The 22061-nt window shown below is 35.9% G+C and overlaps 1 protein-coding gene across 5 annotated transcripts in view; it reads right to left on the bottom strand.

The window, feature by feature from the left end:
- The window catches only part of CHL1 (cell adhesion molecule L1 like), a 199673-nt gene that overhangs the window by 52047 nt on the left and 125565 nt on the right, over positions 1-22061 (bottom strand). For all 5 annotated transcript variants that reach the window (XM_027121418.1, XM_027121417.1, XM_027121420.1 and 2 more), the window contains 5 exons: positions 11934-12056; positions 10701-10871; positions 9700-9747; positions 7776-7896; positions 3045-3229 (listed from right to left, as the gene is read on the bottom strand). In XM_027121418.1, the coding sequence (XP_026977219.1) occupies positions 3045-3229; positions 7776-7896; positions 9700-9747; positions 10701-10871; positions 11934-12056 (648 nt within the window). The remainder of the gene's footprint in view (positions 1-3044; positions 3230-7775; positions 7897-9699; positions 9748-10700; positions 10872-11933; positions 12057-22061) is intronic.

Below are 22061 nucleotides of genomic sequence, written 5' to 3'. Positions count from 1 at the left end.
AAAAAAACAACCAAACTAACAAAACAAAAAAAATGTTAGCTATGGTAGCTGATGAAAGCAACTTATGTTGAAACTTTACTCATTTAGTCATAATTGTAAATTAAAAAATAAGATGATAAATTTCTCTCACACTGCTCAAAACTGAGATGCAAATGTCTGAACATGTAGAATGTGATAAGCAAGCTAATTAGAGATGTTTTTCACTAGACAGAAAGCAAAATAAAACAGGAAATTTGGTACCTATGAAACATACAACACAGGTTATTTTCTTATAACAGATTTCTATAAAATATCTATATCCTAACAAATCAAAAATTATTAGGTTCAGCAAACTTGAGTTTCATTGCAGCTTTCTGGAAATAAATTTATTTGAAAATGAGGCTTTCTTAAATAGATGAGTGACTGAATTGCATTAGAGTTCATACCATCTTTTTAAAATGCAGTAAAATTATGGGTATATAATTATGTATAAATACTTTCCTATTATATACTTACTAAGTTTCAAAAGCCTTACATGATAACAATGTTTGTGCTGTAAACTTTTGTACCGTGACTTTATTTAATCAGTGGAAATGGGACTGTGGTCATACTTTGATTTCTGGATTTGGACAGTTTTAGATGCCATTTTAATAGATCTCTTTTCATTGAATGTGTAATATATTTAGACCATGGATTCCTAGAAAGGATAGATGTGCCTCAGCAAGACATCCCGGCTGTTGTTGCTTATACATATTATAGGATTTGAAAGTGCAGTTTGTTTTCCTATTTAGAATGTTGTAACCTAAATTACAGAGTTTGTGTTTAGTAATAAAGAAGAAGTATCACAGATATAGAGAATACAGTAAAATACATGCTTTTACTTAAGCACAATGAGTGTTTTCAGAATGCGCTAGATTTTCAAAGTTCACAATAACATTGCTCTTTTCCTATATGGCTAATCCTTGTTATTTGAGTTTCCAAGCAAGAGACAAAGAAAGGGAAAAAGAAGAAGGTGCAGCAAGACAGAAGAAAATTGAATGAAAGTGAACTCATCCGTCCATATGATTAATGAAGGATATATTTACTGCTTTCACACTTAACAGAAAAAAGACTTCTTGAGCTCAGTTTGCTTTTCACTCGCATGGGTGAAGAAAAACTCCTAAAACATACAACTGAGGGCTCATTTAGTAGTTTCTCATTAAGGATAAAGGATTAAATGTTCCTCCTAAAAACATTATTTACATCTCAATAGTGCTAATAGCTGTTTTATGAATAGTGAGGACAATTTGTTCGGGAAACATATATTCCTTTGGAGTCCTATAGTCAACCTTTTAAATTGTGTAATTAATTTTACATCCTTGATCTATTTTTTCCTTTTGCAACCTTTGCAGTTCTTTTGAAAGCTTCAGTCTTCTAGTCAAGAAAACCATGGCCAGATTGTTAAAATATTCAGCTACCGTAGCAATGTTCCAGCCATCTGGAAGGATTTCTAATAGTCAGCAATTCGGAGTACGAGCAGCTAACAGTGAGACCTGTCTGGTTCCTGGGTATGTGCTGGCGGGGGCGGGGTCAGGAGTTACAGAAACACACCCCTGTTGCATGGTATAGCCATATTATGTAGAGGCATCAAACGATGACTAAAATTAGAGAAAAAAAATAAATCTCTCAAACTCTTCCTCTCTGAATTTCTTAGTGAATAATTTAATGTCAGAGGAATATGTCACTGTCGGCAAATGTTGCTATTTATCCATAATACTAGGCTTTCTCCTATACAGGTTTTGCTTGTGTGGAACTAAGGGAAACGATATTCTCATCTTTGGTTCTTCATTCTTCCTAACTTAACCAATCACACACGTTGAGAGAGGTCTTGGAAATACGCTGCTCTTCCAAACAGCAGCATGATTACAAGTTATCTTAACATTTACTTGTGAATATAATTTGTGTCTGAGTATTTTTTTTTCCACTAATTAAAACTGTGGGCCTTTACACTTAGGCATTCCTTGTGCAAAATGAAGCTTTAAGAGGTGAACTTTATTGGAATAAAAATGGAAGCCTTAGAGCACCAGTTCATTAAATGGAAACCTAAAGGAGACCATTCGTTTCAATAGTTAAGCCTACACAGCACTAAATAAGTACAAATGCAGTCATCATCCCATTAATTTGATCAATACAGTCAAGCAAACCATACACAGAAACCTCAATGTGATCAGAAGCACAGAAAATAGTCTGCATCAATCAAATTCACAGGATGACTAGGCAACCTTTATATCTGCCCAGCAGGCAGAACCCTGCTATCTACATATTGTGGCTTACCGTCTTTTTAAATGGTGACATCATCACCTACTTATTTCTATGAGTACAACGAACAAGAGCCCAACTTCCATTGCTCAAAAGGCTTGTTTACAGAAAGATGACTTGAATATAACGTGTTTTTCTGGACCTTTTGACAGAGAAATAACACTTACACCATACTGTCTCTGTTTCTTTCCCCATTAGTAACATATTAAACATCATCTGAACCCAAGATATGGACCCCAAAATAAGAAAGAACTAAGACAATAATTTGTCTGACTCCCTCAATTCATTGGTGAAGAAATGGAGGTTCAGAAAGGTGAAGTAAATTGCTCAAGGACACAGGACGTTAATGACAGGACTGGGAAAGTCCAAGGTCTCTTCCAGGCCCATCATCATACTTTCTCCCATGGTAAGGCTTACTTAAGATTTCATATTATGCAGTGTCACATGTATATTAAAATAAATTTTTCTTCTCATAATATGGTGATATAGGAGATTAGGTTTAGTGACTATTCAAATAAATAATGGAAGTCATCTGTGTTCAGTCCCTAACCAGAGATCTTTTCTTGTCATTTGTCCCTTCTATGTGGCTTTGTGGGGTAAATGACAAACCTGATTAATTGAAGTGTAATATATTCCATTGCTTTCTCTAGAATTAAAAGTTGAAACAGCTTAGCTGTTTTAACATATATGCATTAGAGGTCAACTACATATGGATTCCTTTTTTTTTTTTAAAATAGAAGAAAAATAAATCAACGTGGGAAACGTACCTTCTACTATAACATGAAAATCATGAATGGCTGATCCCAAGAAATTGTTGGCTGTGCAGCGATAGTTTCCTTTGTCCCGATAGGAGACATTCTCTATCTTCAAAGTTTTGCCATAATTTTCTTTTGTTTCTCTTCCCTTTGGTAAATCGCCTCCCATTTTGTTCCAATCAACCTGTGGAGTTGGTCTGTGAAACAATACATAAATGATAAACATTTATTTTAAGTGAAAAATAAAAAGTAAAGAAATCCACAGGACACATCCCTCACTGTGGTGCTTTCAGGTCTGCACTCAGAGTTCCACTGAAAAACATCAGGCTTCCCAGTGCACAGACCTGCCCACCACCATCCATGGTGAACATCAGGGTTGGATCAAGTCTCTTTCATTGCAAGCTCCTTCACTAAGCTGCTTCCTCAGAAATCCTCTATTTCCTCTACTGAGAGGGCTAACTCCATGTAAGTGCTGAATAGATATGGTTAGATGAATGACAGATTACTGGACCTGTAGAAATATTACAAGGTATTTTTCAAGTGTGCTATCTCCCTGTGGGTGGTTTGAAAGGGCCAGAAATAACGGCCCTCTTCCCTAGAAGAGTTTGAAAAACACGATGAAGTAAGGCCCAACAGCGAGCAGCGGGAAACTGTGGTACCCCCTTTAATCCTTATGAAGCTGATATTGGACAATAAGACTCAGATGCAGGGGCCCAACGTGCTGTCTGGAACAAGGAATAGCTCATTATAGGGCAAGGTGGGCTCTGCAGCACAGACCTGGCCACCCAAGTAGCTTTCCACCCTGATGGGGAATACACCAATAGAGGAATGAACCAAATCTCCCTTGCCTAGAAAGATTAGATCACCCAATCAAAACAAACACGTGATAAAAGAACAAAACAATAACCAGACTGATAACTTGTCACACACAAACACAGTAACATTTTTCCACCTTATTTGGGTAGAAAGCAAGAAGGAGGAATCGAGCCAGCTGCGTTTAAAACAGAAAAATCCCACCTCATGCAAACCAGACAATTCGGAGAAGTGGGACCCTCTAGACTTTTGTGATTTAAAAATGATGTGGAAAACACTGATGCCTGATTTTAACTGATGGATTTTTTTTTTTTCTCCTCTTCACTTGGGCTATATGACTGAGTGGAAGACACTTTTGTTGCTTTTATTGATGATTTTTTTTTCCTTCCCACTATATTTCTTTTTATCATTAATACCTGAAAGTTATTGAGTATGTTCTAAACGTGGTCATTATTATCATCATTTTACCAGTGAGGATTCTCAAGTTCAAGAAGTTAATTTGTTTAAAGTCACTGGGGTAATGACACATTAGAACTTGAATTTGCCTGACTAAACTTGTTCTTTTGATCAATGTGTTCTATTTTATTTGTGCTTTTCCAACTCTTTTTTTTTTTTCCTTTCTAACCACGTATTCTTGGAATATAGGCTTGTAGGGAACTTAGTTACTAGTTAATAATTGAACCATTCATATTGTTTGTGTCAATTATCTTAAATTGTATTGTTAGGCAGTGGTTAAACTAATTCAGTTATTATGCAAAAAATATGAGAGGTAAAGATGAAGGTCTTTTACACACATCTAGTCTCTTCCCCTTCCCTTGAGGCTCAAGTACTTACCAGCCTTACGGATCTGGAACCACTACCTTTTATTTTACCAGGCTTACAGTCCATGGCTCACTTCTGCAGGAAACAGTAACGATGCTCAGACAGGCAGTTGTGAGAGTATGTTAGCCGTTGGCTTCCTGAGCACACCACCCAACAGGATGCATAACCCACGCCTCCTAACTGCTTGCTTTGCACTCCATCTGTCAAAATGGCCATTTGCCAAATTACAGGGTGCTCTGGACCTCAGTTGCTCCAAATCAGGAGTTTTTCGTGAGCCCATGCTTTAATAGTACAAGCATCTCACTTGCTGTAAAATCTTTTTTTTTTTTTTTTTTTGGTTAGGCCTTGGAAACCAGTCTGATCCTCTAATACCTATTCTTTGAAAGAACAGGATAAAATGATTATCTGCAAGTATCATATGACTATGAGACATAATTCATCTAAGGACACATCTATACCATTGCAAGAACGTCCAGCGATATTCTTGCTAATTTTTTTTTTTTTAAAATTTAATAAGCATTTACTAACAGCACTAGAACAATAAATTTTTGAAGGAAAATATATTGCTTAATCCATTTTTATACATAAATATACACCATGTCATCATCTCAAGCTTTTGTTCAGGTCTTTGCCCAGCCAACTTTAATTCTTATACTTCCTTTGTTTGCAAAAGAATCGTACGTAGCTTAAACTCGTGAATTTACAAAACAGAGAGAAAAGAGAGAAAATTTGAGCCCAACAGTCAGCAGAGGGAATTCGCCTTTAATCCTACTGAAGCTTTCACAGGGTGTGACTGAGTGTGCACTGGCCCATGAATATGGTCTTTTCCACTGAGCGACGCACTGTCTGCACTTCTGGGGAGGGAATGCTTTTCTTTTCTGAATGAAATTCACAACATCATTTTAACTATTCTCAGTTTCCACCTTACAGAATCTGTAGAATCTGAACCCTTCAACCTTTCCCTGTGAAAGCCTTCCCATTTTACTTAATAGTATCAATATTTTCATTATTAATAGCCATTTTCTGAAACATCTACTATAACCCACTTCTTTAGATTCAGGGGTAATGCCATCCTTTGTTCACCCTGGCTTTAACTGAACAAAACAGTGCATTTGCTTGAAATATGCCAAAGAAGTTTAATTTAGAGAGAGTTTAGGAGACAAATAGGATCGAATCCCAGCCTCCACTTCATACTAAGTGTAGAGAGGTGAATTCAACTCTCTGGCCTACATTTGCCTAAGCTGCAAATGGGAATAACTGTCATGAGAAACAGTGAGGATAAAATGAGCTAATGTACATATGCCAATGCCTAGAGGGGTGGGATAGGGAGGGTGGGAGGGAGATGCAAGAGGGAGGGGATATAAGATATAAGTATACGTATAGCTGATTCACTTTGTTATACAGCAGAAACTAACACAACAATGTAAAGCAATTATACTCCAATAAAGATGTTAAAAAAAATGAGCTAATGTATGTAAAGGGCAAAACGTACCATCTGACACATAATAAAGAGGACAATGTCCTCGTTATAATTATATTTGTTACGGCAGTTTAAAACTTCTAAGGAGAAAATTTTTCAGGTACTCTAAAAGTTTTACAATGTATCACCTTCACCTGAAAGGCAACCAGATCAGCCAGGATTCCCAACCCAAACCCACGATGAGTAAGAAGAAACCACTTCAGGTGAAACTCCTCTGACAAGGCATCAGGCATCCTCAAGTTCCCAAAGACAACACACATTGACGTTCACTTTCTTCTTCTATACTGCTTCATGACATTGCATTTTCCAAAAAGCATGTGAGAGCCTTTCTATTATATTGAAGACAATCCATGTAGTTGCCGGCACACTCAAGAGGTAAGTTATAGCATTTGTGAGAAATAGGAAAAAAGGATTACTGACATATTCTCCCTGCCCAAAGAGTCAACCAAGAATAGTGATGAACCCTGAAAGAATTTAATTTCTACCACTATAAACGCATATGAATAAGAACAAAAGAGTAGGCAGTTACCAACATGATTCAAACTGAACCTGAGTCTTTCATCTCCTCACATAATACAGAGACGAAATTCCCAAACAGAGGCCATGTCCCTGCACGTCTAATTAATTTTCGATCATACACTTTGGCAATTTAAGACAGATAAGCAACCTGAATATTTCTGCTGGATGGAAAGAGAAATTTACAAAGCTTAGGGGTTGTAAAACCATTAAAATCTGCTCCTTTTCTTCATAATCCAATTTAAAACCACCCATTCAGAATATACACTGGATTATGAATGAGTATGAACTTCAAACTCTAGTCCATGAACCAGATGCCCAGCTATGCAAAGCCCTTAGTTTACGAACTGATTATGTAAACTTGGGTGCTAGGAAGGTGGAATGTATTTTCTCATGGTATTCCCAATGGCAGGGATGGGTATGTGGTGGTAAGCATAGAAGGATGATGATAGGAAAAAGGTGACCTTGTATGACCAAGTATTAACTAAGATGGTCCCTGTTTACGTTGACTTACGGTAGTTACTCAATAAAGTCACAATTTCAAGAGGTGACCAAGCGAAGACTCCTTAGCCTTTACTTGGAGGATTTGGAAAAGTGTTATTTCTTCAGTCGTGAAAAAGGTGTGGTTCATGAGTTCTGATGTAAAACTCTCTTAAGTTGCATGATCTGGACCTGCTTGTGTGCAAAGGACAGGTGGGTGAAATAATAGATAAATAGGGCTCCGTGGAACCTGAAAAGACATTAACAAGCAGGGGCAGGACAAATACAGCTGAGAGACACAAACCTTGCACTAATAGTGATGGGTGGACTCCTATCAACCTCATACTCTAAGGATGGCATCCCACTGCTGACTGGGCCAAGGAGAATGCTGTCACTGACACCTCCATTCACACTTTCACCAACTGACAGAGAGATCTAATTATAAATCAATCTCAGTCACAGCCTGAAATCTGTAGAGTGAAGTGCAGATTACTTTCTCCAGGGATGTAGTAACAGGATTTTTTTTTTTAAAGAAATCATTTTTAAAGATGCATGCAGGCACACCCTTCACTGCTACCTTATTCTTTACAGAACAGAACGGAAAAAATCAGGAACGGGGTCAAGTTACTCACAGGCCTTCAGCAAAACACTCGAGCAGTAGGGTGTCCCCTTTGAGGATGGTAACGGACGACTCACTGCCACTCTCCGGAGAAGGCAACAGTAGTCTGGGTTTCCTCTGCTTGATTGAATTCGCTACAAAGCAGAACAGAAAAGGCTCAGATTTTTTTTTTTTCAAACTAAGAAAAGTAAACTCCTTTGGCACTCAATCTTTCTTAAAAAATATTTAACCATATGGACCTATGTGTGTGTATGTATATTTACACACACATTTTAATTTATTTTCACACATTTACTTCACATGTTTTTCACACATTTTAATATACTCCCATTTAAATAGATTCCACTCATACCACGAAGCATGGGTTGCCCTTCAGATGCATTAAGTAAGTGTTGCATCAAGTTTTATGAAGGTTATGATTTAATCCACATCTTCAAATTCAGAAGTTCAAACACTGTTCAAGATAATTAGTTTCTTGATGAAAGCCCTTAAGTTAATTGACAGCCAATGGTTTTATATTCTACATTTTAATCATACATGTTCATGTTTGATGGCCATGTGTATTTTTCTTGAATTTAAATGTGCCTAAATATTTGACAAGCTTCCTGGGCCCTGCACCCAGAAATTCTGATTCAGGAAGCCTGTGGTGCACACCAGGCATCTATGAATTTATCAAGCTCTTCAGGTGACTCTACTTGCAGTCTCAGGCCCTCAAAGACAAACACTGTTGTAGGAAAGACTCAGAAGCATTCCCAGTAACTGGGTAAGGAAATGTTCCATTTCTTATTTTCCTAAGAATACTTTCAAATACAATGGAAAATGAGGAAACTTCCATTTTCAATGCAAACTTTGATTTCATTTCCAAGTGTTCACACAAATTATGTTTCACATCCAATATCAATGTAATTTGACGTGATATGCAAAGAGTAAACAGGTGACGTGCTGTTGTCAGAGTAGAAGAATGAAAATTACTGGCAGCTCTGTGTAGCCTGCTATAGCTTCCTTCCAAGTGTTTATTTCTTGAAAAATAATTTTGCACATGTAGTATGTGCAATGATTTTTACTGACTGCTGGAGAGATATGACAATATATGTTTGTTTTATTGACCTCAAAGGAAATGATGTTGGCCATATATACCTAGTCAGTCCATTTTCAAACTGAGGGTGTACCAAGAGGAGCCCTTATCCAGCCCTGCCGATGTTACTGGTATATTAGATATCTAAGCATGGAGGGTTCAATGCTGGTGCCAATTTTAAAAGGAATATTTGTCACATTCAAACAAATGATTCTTTTCTTTACAAAAAAACAGCCTACTATATAATTCAGGTTTACTCAGCCATCTTCCATAGAACACGACTGTGGTAAGTGCTCTATGGGAAACACAAAAAAATAAAAACCTTTTCATAGACAAATGAGTTTGGAAAACGCTGCAACCTATATTCTTTCTCAGTGAGTCACAATGGACAGTTGTATATTAAGTACTCCAAGAGGTCTTGCACGGAAAATAACCATCTAACTTTCTTACACCCAACGCTTTCCCTATGTCTGTTACACTCGACCAGTCCTTTTTCCTTTTCTTCATGTAACAGCTCTGAACCAAACTGCTGATCAACCAGGAGAGACATTTTGGGAGACCTATAATAATTACTCCATTAAAAATGTGTTATATATGTGTATTTACTTATGTTAATTATATCATCTATAAGTATATAGGTGTATTTATATAGTTATGCATTTATAAATATCACTCCTTTTTACATATATTTAATGGGGATGGGAGGAAATAGAACCCTCTACGCTAAGGAGTTTTCCTTACTAAGAATATTAGTATTTTAATAAACTCACGACGGTATTAAAGGAAAAATTCAAATTCTAAGATGACAATGAGCTACCGTAGGTGAAAATAAATGTCAACATTCTGCACGTCATCAACTTACCCTTGGAACCAATTTCTGTGGATGAACTCGAGTCATTAGCATGCTTTACTGAAATAAAAAAATGGAAGAAAAAAACTCACAAACATAATGGTAGATGCAGATATCAAAACAGAATGAAAAGCCATAGTTTTCTCTTAGAAAAATTACAAAATGAGATATAACCATGCTTCACTAGAAAAGCACCTTTGGGGATATAGTTGAAAAACATTTATAACGAGCTTAATCTTGAACTACTACAGATGAAATCCAGGTGGAAAAGATACAAATTATAGCTCCATTAAAGAGAACTGAGGTTGCCAAAAGGATGCTATAGTGAAGCCCTGGCATAGTGAATCTACACACAATGATGAAAAAATTATGAACCAAATTAGACAATGGAATGGTCATGCCAACTTTTGACTCCACCAGAGCCAATTACTCAGTCAGTGAACTGCTGGAGATTATCTCTGCCCTTTGAATCTATGGTTCTTTCTCCCACTAATAAGGACTGTTTTCAAATGTAGGAACCCAGACTGGCATCTGCAGAATTAACTAGGAAAGAGGAGCAATTCAAATAAGTTTGCCAATTTGGGAAGGACAAAAAAGCTTGATGTGATAAAAATCGTAATACTGCTTCTTTTTATTTTTGACTCTGTTCTTTTCTTCCACATTGTCAGCCTGCCGGTTTATCCAAAATCACAGAGATCCAGAGCCTGAGACTTGCTTAGAAAGTCCCTGGAATTTCCTCATGTATTTCGCCCAGGGGAAATGACTAGACCTTCCAGACCTCAAGTGAAATACATTTGTACTGTGAATTGAGATTTGATTTTCTGGATGCAGGAGACAGAGCTACCGTCAATGTACAGCTGCAGATGTCTCTTTCATTGAGATGACATCTCTAGAGTTGAACTAAACACTGGTGGAAAATATCAACCCAGCTCTAACTGGCTTCAACCAGAATAAAATTATAGACACATTTGTATCCCCCATTCATGCTGGCACGAGAAATTATTTGGACTTACAACTGTTAACTGTTAGTTTCATAGGCATTTTCTGCACGATAGTCCTTAATCTTGGGAATGCAGCAAAGCAACAGTAATCATTCCGACTGTCTTTTTCTTCCACATTTGCGAAGTACAGATCTCCCTTTTGGCTCATGTATACTCTTTCATCTTGTTCGATGTGTTCTAATTCTGGAAAAGAAATATCTTGTCATTAAAAGGGGCAACTGTCCTTTATCATGTCTCATCTCCTTTTTTCATTATCCTTTCCTTTATATTAATTTTATTTTATTTTTCATGTCGGCTCTTCCTATTCCTCTCAAGTCTGGTCTTATTATAAAAGCAATTAGTGAGTAAGAAGTAAAATACAAAAAATAACAAAACCCTTGGGAGTGCACTTATCAGTCTGGGCATTCTACCTCCCCTGACCATCCAGGACTCTACCTGTGCTTTATGGGTCTGCACTGGCTTATCTGAAAACTGGTCCAATTCAGATAATGGCCTAATTATTACTCTTATTTTATTAGGATCATATATCTTTAAAACAAATTTCCACAAAAGTGTGTCTGAGATATTAATCTCTCTTCCATGGATGCAGCCTGGAAAGTTCTAAGATGAACAGAATCTGCAACTTGGGCTGCAGCCAAGAGTAGCTTCTTTTGCTTTCTTTCAAATGCTGTACGATTATTATTTTTCTCTGTGGGACACAATGGGAAAACATTTACAGAGCGCTGCTAAGGCACATGCCAGAAGTAGGCTTTACAAGAAACTGGAATTCCAACTCAAGAATTGGTAAAAGTTTTTGACAAATTAAACACAAAAGTTAATACTAATTTCTATGTGTGTCACTGTACGAAGTGGGTACAACATTATTAAAAGAGAAATTTAAAGCTAGCAACACAGATACAAGCCATCCTCAGTTTTGACATGGATAATATCCCAAAGGTAAGTAAATTGTTTGGAATACCAAAAGTATTTCCTTCATAGACATACTTTATCACATCAATAAAATAAATCCTCTACTCTTTCCAGATATGACAAAATCAAGAAACATATTTAGTGGTTTTCTAGTGCTTTCATGTGTATTTAGAACTTAGAGAAGACAACAGATAGAAATAGTTTTTAAAATCTACTTGATTTCACATTGACAACCATATATTAATTTTTTATCTTTATGTTAGTTATCAGTATGTTAGTTTACATGATGCATGAAATTAAAATGTCCCCTTATGGATACAACAGAACATTACTTACCAATATTCATCCAATAAATGTGTAAAGGTGGGAGGCCTTTGGGAGGGTTGCACGGGAGGACAATTGGATCACCCTCCTCCACTTCAAGAGGGTCAATTTTTTCTTTTGGGAATTTTGGAACATCTGGTATAAAAAAATCATTTAAAGACATTATTTAAAATTTATGTTACAAGTAATGTTTTAACGTTACAAGTAATATCTTAAAGAGTTCTTTTTAAAAATTAGAGCATTTTTAATAAATTCAACACCCCAAATCTTGGTTCTCGTATCTCTCCTGCAGAGGAAAATACTGTTAAAAATATGTGGTGCATCCTTATACAACCTTAAAAATATTTCTGCATCTGTAACTGTAGACAACAAACGTTTTTGCTCTGACATCAATAAGGCAACGGTATGCTTGTGCCTATTTCTCTGTGCAGAGATGTAAGCTGTGAGTCACAGGAGTCGCTCGTTTTAAGTTTTGATAGATAAGGAATCTTTTTTCTCCAAACCCTGTGATTTATTTTTAGGGAGATACTTATTTTCTGTCTTTTGCTTTATTGTGAAGCCCTTGAATGTGATTGGCAAATATTCCATTCAGAGCATAATCAAACTAAATAAACAATTCAAAGCCCACGTGGGGAAAACGGTATGAATGCAATGAAAAGCCAAACATGATCACTATATGTTGCAGAGAGAGTCATTCACATTGAAATCACTCCCAGTAAATGAAATATTAAGTGAAATGGAATTGATGTAGGAAAGGAGAGTTTGCAGTATTTCAGCATATTGTTTCTTTCCCATGCTGGAATCAATTTCCTAAAAATCAATGCATTGGGACTATAAGTCACAACTGGGTAGAAGTTGAAATCCGACACCAATGCTTGATGTGCTTATGAAGTGATTTATAAAATAGTTTTAGGAATATTCAAGATATATTCTTCTTCAACATTATTTGTACCTTTCCACTTTGTTATGGGAATTTGCGTTATAGAATTACTCAGACTCTGATGGACGAGAAGGACCTTAAGAAGGTACTTATAACCTTCCTGACCTGATGGAATTTATTAGCAGGTTTTCCGTCTCTGTATTTCATTCTTAAATTATGGTTCACAAAAGATTATCATTATTCTTGGAAGTCTAAAGATACACTCATTCATTGTAAAATTTCTTCTTGAGAAGCTTTGTGCAGTTCCTGTGTATTTGTTCCCTTGAGCCTCACCCCCTAACCTAACTCTTTAGTGATTGAGGGAATTTGCTGACATTTCTTATCGATGCACTAGCTGGTTACAGTGAATTGCTTTTTGTCTAAATTCAAGGACCTTTCAAGGCTTAACACTGCAGGGGGCAGTGTGGTTATTACACTGCCTTTGCCAGTTCAAAAGGCAGGCATCAGTCATGTGACAGTCCTCAGTGGATTCCCTCATGGTCAACTCATTGTAACAGATTTCTCCTGGTGAGTCTGGAAATACATTTGAGATGGTAACTATATTGGAATCATCCTTTTGCTCTAGGTAGCATGAAATTTCCATCAAAAAATGGGAAAGAATGCTGAGTACGTTCCCTACCTCTACCTTGAAGATAAAGTATCAATACCACCTATTTGGTAAAGACTTAGCTTTGACGGACAAATGTTATGCAAGTCATTTTGCAGAAAGTATACCTTATGCAAGTAATAGAGTAACTTACAAAACTAGTATGTACCCTAAGCTCCAAATTCAAATCACCTTTTACTGAAACTTGCTATAACTGAAGCCCGGTGTTTGCTGGTATTGAAGTTAGCTGTGTTGCATGGCAGTTACTGAATCTGTTTATATACAGATACGAGCAGCAAAAGAGGAAGGGAAACATAGATTAGGAACTGGAAGGAGCATGTAATCCTGTTCTATAACCAGCAAACTTTACAGTGCCAAATATGAATATACAGTTTTCTGGGTGGTATCTATTGTAAAGTAGCTAATGAAGTTGCACAAAGCCCTAATTGGAAAGCCTCCTCTTCAGTAAAAATTTAATAATTCAAACAGAGAGTATCGCCAGTGAAGCACTATCATCCTTGCATTAATTAAATCTACATTATAAAATTCTAATTACAAAAATGTAACTACGTTATTCAACTGGCTTCCAAGGCATCAATAATAAAAAATAAAATAAAATAAAATTTAGAAGTCTACAAAACCTTTATCACACACACACCATAAAGCTTTGGAACAGCTTTAACCAAAGATGAAATTAATACCTGGAAACAAGGAAGAATATTTATATATTTAATAATTTAAGGTCTAAGAATAAACACTGTAAAGGACATAAATTTGTCAGGTTTTCTTAAGTCTTACTCTTTGACTCTGAAACTATTTAGCGAGCCTGATGCAAAGCTAAAAAGTGAACATGTTAATATCCACAGATAAATGTGAAATTTAATTACTCCAACTTAACAGCAGGCATGAAGTTAATTCAAATAAAGAAATGAGTCTATTTAAAAATAACTCCAACCAATGACTTTTGCTAATTGTGTTTCTCTGGTATAAACATTAGCATTGTTGAGTCTGGACAGATGCAATACTTTAAAAAATGAATTGTAAACAATTGTTTTTCTTTTGCGTGAGCCAACTACCCTGCTTTAGCCTACCAAGACATTTCAAGTAAGTGCTCCATCATCACCAAAACCAAAATAATTTGTGTTTCAGTAAGACTGGACTTGACCATAGAATGGTCTCTTTGCAAAGGGATCAGAACCAACTTCGACATCAGCATCTACCTAAGTAGGGCTTTAAAAATGTTTGGAAACCCCATAATAATCAAGTCTAGATGAAGCTATAAACATTTTGTCCCTATCAGTCGACCTGCATCAGAAAATCAAGCAAATCATAGCACTCATCTCTTTACCGTTCTCCAGTAACTTTCCACATTTATCATTCAGTGTAGCAGACAGATTTCTAGTAACAACTCCAAGGATACAATTTCCTGAAAACCCATCTAGCATGAAAAACCTTTCCTAGAGACAAAGTAGCTGCATGCTAGTCTTCTTATTGGAGCTATCAACGCATGGCAAACCTGCAAATACAAAATCTCTAGGGGCTCTACAACTTGAGGTGCTGACAATTGGTTTTGAAACTCATCATCTTAATTCTTCCAACTTAATATACTGAAAAAAATAACATCTCTGTACTTGAAATACAGAAGACTTCTGAAGAAAGTATTTTTTTATCTATAGGATAGCCTACAGGATAAACTAGGCTCTAGCCCAGACACTAAAACTAATGGCTATGTAGCTTCAGACCAATATCTTTACCCTTCTGTGCCCCCTTTTACTTTTCTCTGGCATCCTAGAATCCTTTCAACTCATCTCTCTGGAGTCCTCAAAAGTCTCACTAGGTTAGAAATTTCTTAAGAGCAATCTGTAGAGTCCCACCATTCCAACACACTTAACGGTAAAGAACTGTAATGAAATGGCATCAGAGTAATTTAATTAAATACAAATCTTTCTAACTAATCACTTCAATGAAAAGATACTGGTGACTTAACCACCATCAAGTTATGTAAACCAGATTATCTTTCTCTGGCACCCAAAGAATAAAACCAAATCTCCCTATATTCTCTACCTCTCTGTGAGTCTGATAATCACTGCCAAGGTATGTTCAACAAAGAAGTATAACGCTTTCTAACTCATCTAGAAGATGTGTCAACAGAATGATCAACGCATAGGCAACACTGTGTAGCATCGCGTTATACACTGCTCTGGAGCCAGCTGCCTAGGGCTGAATCCTGGCTTCATCACTTACTATGTGACCTGAACCTGTTACTTAATGTGCTTCAGTTTCCTCATTCATAAAATGGAAACTGTCATGACACCTAATACATTGATTTGCATCAAAGTTTAAATAAACAATTTCATATAAATCAATTAACATAGTGCCAGGCACTTAAAAATCACTCAGTATATGTTGGCTCTTATTCAAATGTTTTCACTTTGCATGGTACACCCAGCCACATTGTACAGAGATGAGATGGGCAAAGAGACAAAGAGCTTTCCTTTGCTGCTGTTTCTGGTTTTTCGTGTAGCCTGTATCATAACAACTTCTGCAATTTTATGCAACTATTTGGAATTAACTTTATTAAAGAAACTAGGGAGGGGGCCAGAGGGAAGAAACACTATATATTTCATGGAGAACCTATGACTTGTTTAATGAATTATTCTGTACTGCCCTTCCTATGCCAAAGAACTTTATCTATTTTGACTTCTTGCTGTTTACAGGACTGGCCTGGAGAGCTTTTGAGTGCGTTTCATTTCCCTTGAATGTGCTCGGCAAATTGCTTACAGGCTGGCACCGTTATCATGAATGCATGCTACTGAGCTCACATGCTGTATCACCCTTAACTCCAGTCTCTGTCTGCAAAGAGATTTAATTGATTCCCATTTCCTATGGTGTACCCCATTAACCCACTTAGAAGTACAGAGAAATAACATTGCCTTTCAGTCTATGAATTCACAGTAAGGAAGGACAACCAATTCAGCCCATTTCATTCTAGTCATTCACATATTCTGATGGATGAGAGCAAAATCCTGGGCCTTAATTAAACCTTTAAAACTCTAAGTTGCACTCTCAACTGAACAAATTGATCTTCTTTGGTTGGTTTGCATATATTAGTAGAAGAAGTTAACATATGCTACTGGACCCCTGCTTTTGCTAGCCCTCCCAAATCAGAGCAGTAAATAGCCAAGGTATGTCTTAAGGAAATTGACCTGAGGAATCTGAGGAAGCTGTACAAATGTAGAAACCCAGCACATTAAAAATTCAAGTCGGTTTCCATTAAAACAGTATACAGATGATTTCATCCCTAAGCCTGCCATTTCTTACATTACTTTAATAGTGTGTAGATATTGCATTATTACTTTTATTCATTCTCTTATTCTTTAGTCTATGAACTAATAAGTCAATCACCGATAATATGCATTCATGCAGCATCAAGACAATGTCGAGGAGGAAGAATAAGACAGGATGCTATCTTTCTCACTTCTAAGCAACCTGATTAATCATGTAACACTCAAAACACTCCCCCAAACAGTAAATAATGCTTTTAAAATTCCATCGAATTTGCACATGGATATTCCTAACACTACTAATTTTTGCTAATGTTTCTTCTTGTAATAGTCAAAAGTTAGAAACAATCCAAATGGCTATCAACTGGTGAATGGATAAACAAAATGTGGTATACCTGTATCATGGAATATTATTCAGCCATAAAAATGAACACACTACTGATTTATCCTACAACATGAACACATCACAAAGAACAGGCTAAGTGGAAGAAGCTAGATGCAGAAGATCATATATTGTATGATTCCATTTACAAGACGTGTTCAGAAAAAACATTTATAGAGGCAAGAGTCAGACTGGTGATTGCCTGGGGCTGGGGAGAGAGAACACCTACAAATGGGCACAAGGAATCTTTTGGGGATGATGGAAATGTTCTAATACAGGCTTTTAATGATAGTTATACCAGAATTTTTTTATGAAAAAAAATCCCCGATTGTGTACCTAAACACATAAAATTTATGATGTTAAATAATACTTCAAAAATTATTTGAAGAATACAAGGTAAGGAAAATTAGTATAGGCTAAGACGGACTGAGAATGCTAAGTGGAGAAGGCTGATCTGTGCCCTGAAGGATGCATAGTACTGAACAGCCAAAACAATTATTTATAGCATCCTTTTAACTCCACCGACGTCTGTCATAATGAAGGCAAGAAAACAGCTCATGTTCTCCCCAGACCCACTCACCACACCCACAGGATTTAAGTTTCTTGGTACAGGCTTTGTTTTGTTCACTGCTATATCTCAAATTACTAGAAGAGTGTCTGCCACATGAAGGGAGCTTAATAAAGATCTGTTGAATAATTCACTAACTCTCCATGCCATATCTTGGAAAATCCATTTAGTTAAATGATTTTCCCCATGTTTGAAAACAGCACGTTGTGTTTGGTTGGTTGGTTTTCTTTTACTCTTTCTTTTTTCAGCAAACTCAACTGCAATTTTGTTAAAAGCAGAAAAGTAAACATTGTGTATAAAGGTCTGTTTGTAGGGAGTAATAACCAGATTTTTAGCTACTGTACTTGTGTTCAAACTTAGGTGGATCAAGCCTTTAAGGTTGGTCTAAAGAAAAGTTTAAGAAATGAGAGATACAAACTCTAAAACTCAAATTACAAAGTTTAATATAAAAGAAGAATCAATTCTTTACAGCTTAAGAGAAGAATCAATTGATAGAGGTCGTAGGAAGCTTTAAATGGTCTCTGACCATTTGTCTCTGACAAATTCCTAAGAATTGGGGTGGCAGTCCTATTCAACATGTAAATGATTACAGAAAGCTGTTAGATGATGAAGTAATTTCAGGAGGGGCTGGAAATGATGCATAAGAAACCTAATTTATTTTGCTCTTTTCTATAGCAGCAGAAAAGTTGGAGCAATTACCCACTACGTAGCTCAGATTCAACTCTTCATCTCTTAACTACAATACTGGCAGATTCTGGCCACAATTATCCTTATATTGTTCATGTTTTCACTTGGTCTGCTTAGATAATGAGAGAAAACTTTTTTTTTAAATCCTCATTGTAGAATCTTATACTAAAGTGTGCCATTTCCTTCTCTGCAATAGGTCTAGCAACTGCCTTTTTCCTTTGTGTTTCCATAGCAACCACTAGAATTCAGGTTAGGGATCACCCTCATGCCTTGTCTTCTACAACAGATTTTTAACATCTCCCTTTCTCTCCCTCTCTCCCATCTTATTTCAGTCAATTAGATATATATTGTATAGTTACAGTTCTATGTTATAGACTATAGTATAGTTATATAATATAGACTGTAAGTATAGCTGTATAGTTATATGATTTTATGATTCTCAACCAGTTTTCTGACCCAGAATTCATGAACATTTCCTACTATCATTTCAAACCCAAACTCCAGAGGCCAATTTTCAACACTGTATGCCACTGCTCTGTCCATTATTATTCTATAATATCACACTTAATAACCAAGAATATCTAATTAAGACAAATCAGTATGCTACATACTTATTAATTTTATATATATTAAAAGGTCATTTATAAAATAAATGTAAAGAACAAAAAAATACAACACTCTACCTACCACCCATCATAAGAAAAACATAAAATCATCATTATCTTTCTGTTTGGTGCAGATCCTACCCCTTCCCCATTCCATCAGAGGTAACTACCGTCCTAAATTTTGTTTTCATCATTTTCTTGCTTTGCATTATAATTTTACCACATGAAATGACACTCCTGAACAATATGCTATTAATTTTTACATATACTGACCGACCTTAAATAAATAAAATCACCCTTTTTTTCTAAGATTTACTTTTATTGTTCAACATATTCTTAAGGTTCATCAATTTTCACTGCTGAGTAGTAATTCTTGTATGAATATACCACAATTATTTCATTCTATCACGAAAGAACTTCAGTTTTTTCCCAGTATATTTAAAAAATACAAACAATGCTACCACAACTATTGCTGGTGCACATGGGTAAGGGGCATGTGCACGTGAACAAAGAAATGGAATTTCTGGGTCATAGGTGAGAACTTCTTTAATTAAGGAGGCAGTGACAAATATTCTCCACAGTCCAAGCAGTGAACTATTCTCATCAGTGGTGGATACGTGTTTTGGTAGCTGCACATTCCCACCTAAAATTGTTACTCTCAGACTTTGTTATATTTCCCAATTTTGTGGGATCAAATGCTTTTATTATTTGAGTTACAGTAAATCTATTTCTGATTACTAATGATATTAAAAGCATTTTCATATTTTTATTGGTCATACCAGTCTGAGGTGCAAGTTCATGTCTTTTACCACTTCATTTTTTGTTTTTTTCTTAGAGGATGGTAAAATTATTTATAAATACATTAGTATTATCTTTAGTTATATTCATTGGCCATGATTTTTTTTTTCTGGGTTGTGGCTTACCTTTTCCCTTTTGTCCGAGGGTCTTTTGATGAAAAGGGAATCTAAAAATCAAATGTAGTCAAATTATCCTTAATGGAGATCTAATTTGTCTTAAGTAATCTTTCTCTACCCTGATGTCATAAATACTTTGTCCGAATCACTTTCTAAGTTAAAAAATTTTTTTTCCTTGCAAAGTTAAGCCTTTACTCCACTTGGGATGTATTTTTTATACGATGTGACCTAGGACTTGAAATAAGTGTGTCTCTATGTGGATAATCAGTTGTTCCATACCATTTAGGGGGAGGGAGGAAGGGAGGGAGGGAGGAAGGGAGGGAGGGAGGGAGGGAAGGAGGGAAGGAGGGAAGGAGGGAAGGAGGGAAGGAGGGAAGGAAGGAAGGAAGGAAGGAAGGAAGGAAGGAAGGAAGGAAGGAAGGAAAGAAAAGAAAAAGAAAAAGAAAAGAAAGAAAGGGAAGGGGAGGGAAGGGAAGGGAAGGAGGAAAAAAAGGAAGAAAGGAAGCCCATGCCAGCTTTTTCACACTACTTTCACATATATGAGGGCTGGTTCATGGGTCCTCCACTGGCCCATTTGTCTAACGCTGTGCAAAACCATAGGCTTCAGTACATTTTACATTGAGTTTTACATTGAGTCTTGTTATCTGATAAGACCAACACCTCCTAACATTCTCCAAGCTTCTACCAAACCTTGCAGTGTTCCTCAAATACATTTGGAAATCAAACTGGTCACGTTTCACAAACAGACAAACTAAAAACAAACTAGAGAGTTTTGACTTTGATTATTCTATACATCAAGTCATGAAGAATTAAACTTTTAGCTTTACTGAGTCTTCAGATCAGTGAAAAAGGTATTTTTTTCCACATCTATATCTTTTAAAAATGTTTTCCAATAAATATGTGTACTTTTAATACCTCCTTCTTGGATTTATTTTCTGCTTCTATACTATTGTTCCCCTTCGCTCTCTTTTGAAGTTTAACCTGTTATCTAAAGATAACTTATTAGGTAACAATTTTAAGATGAAAATGAAGGAGCTAAGATTATTAATTTCCATCCCTTCTTTTCTAAAGTATTTTGAAGATGAAAAAAATCTCTCTCCTCATAATACTTTAGCTGCCTCAAGTCTGTTTTGTTAAGCATAATTTCTACTATCATCACTTCAAAATACATTCTATTTTCCTTTGCCATTTCTTATTTGGCCTTTGAGTTAGACATGTTTTAATTTTGAAAGATATAAGACTTTTTCTAATTTTCTTTTTAATACTGATTTCTCCATTGTATTTTGGTCATATTTACTTCCTAGCTAATATACCATCAAATATTGAAAAACATTCTGCAGCTTTAGGTATAATGTTCGATACATGTTCATTAGCTAGAGCTCGTATATGGGTTCTTTAAATCTTCTATGGGTTTTCTAATGTTTCCTCTGCTTGAGCTACCAAATAATGAAACAGATATGTTAGCATCTCTCATTACTATGGTAGATATTTCTCTCTCCCCTTGTAGTTCTTTTTCCTGCTTCAAACATTTTCGTATTATATATGCCTAGTACATTAATCTCCAGGAAGCCTTTATAAAATAAAGTTTATAAAATAAAGTCTATTTTGACTGATATTAATATAGCCATACCTACTTTTCTTTTGAATAGTATTTACCTAGTCAAGATATTTATTCAAGATATCTATTTATGTTTTCAAAAGATGGGACATGTTTTCCATCCTTTCAGTTTCAACAGTTCTATTTTCTTGTGATTTAGATGTGTTATATGGTAAATAGCTTATAGCTTTTAAAACATTTTGGAGCATTTAGTGTATCTACTTTCACCTTTAATGAGTGATATATTGAGATTTATCTCTATAGTTTTTTCTTTCTTTTTCTCTCCTTTCTTGCCTTGTTCTTCCTCACACCACATAGTTTGATAATCATTCACATTTGCTCTGTACATTTAATGTAATTATTCTGTAAATTTTAAGATGCATATTTTACCTGTCAGAGTCTAAATTTGAGCTATAGTCTCTCCTCTAGAAAAATATAGAAAACTTAAAGAAATTTAAACCCAGTTCCCTGTCCCAACTTTGAGGATAACGCACAGACGTTTTTCATTATTTGTTTTTCCAAGGCTTGTGTACGTTCTGCTCCTCCAGCATAAACTGTCCATATCCTGGAAGGTCTA

Source organism: Aethalodelphis obliquidens, unplaced genomic scaffold (assembly GCF_003676395.1).
Source record: "Aethalodelphis obliquidens isolate GAN/ISIS:26980383/991018 unplaced genomic scaffold, ASM367639v1 scaffold22, whole genome shotgun sequence".
In the NCBI taxonomy this organism is placed as follows: Eukaryota; Metazoa; Chordata; class Mammalia; order Artiodactyla; family Delphinidae; genus Aethalodelphis; species Aethalodelphis obliquidens.
Note: the sequence above shows the minus strand (reverse complement) of the source record. Positions and strands in the feature narration are given on the sequence as shown.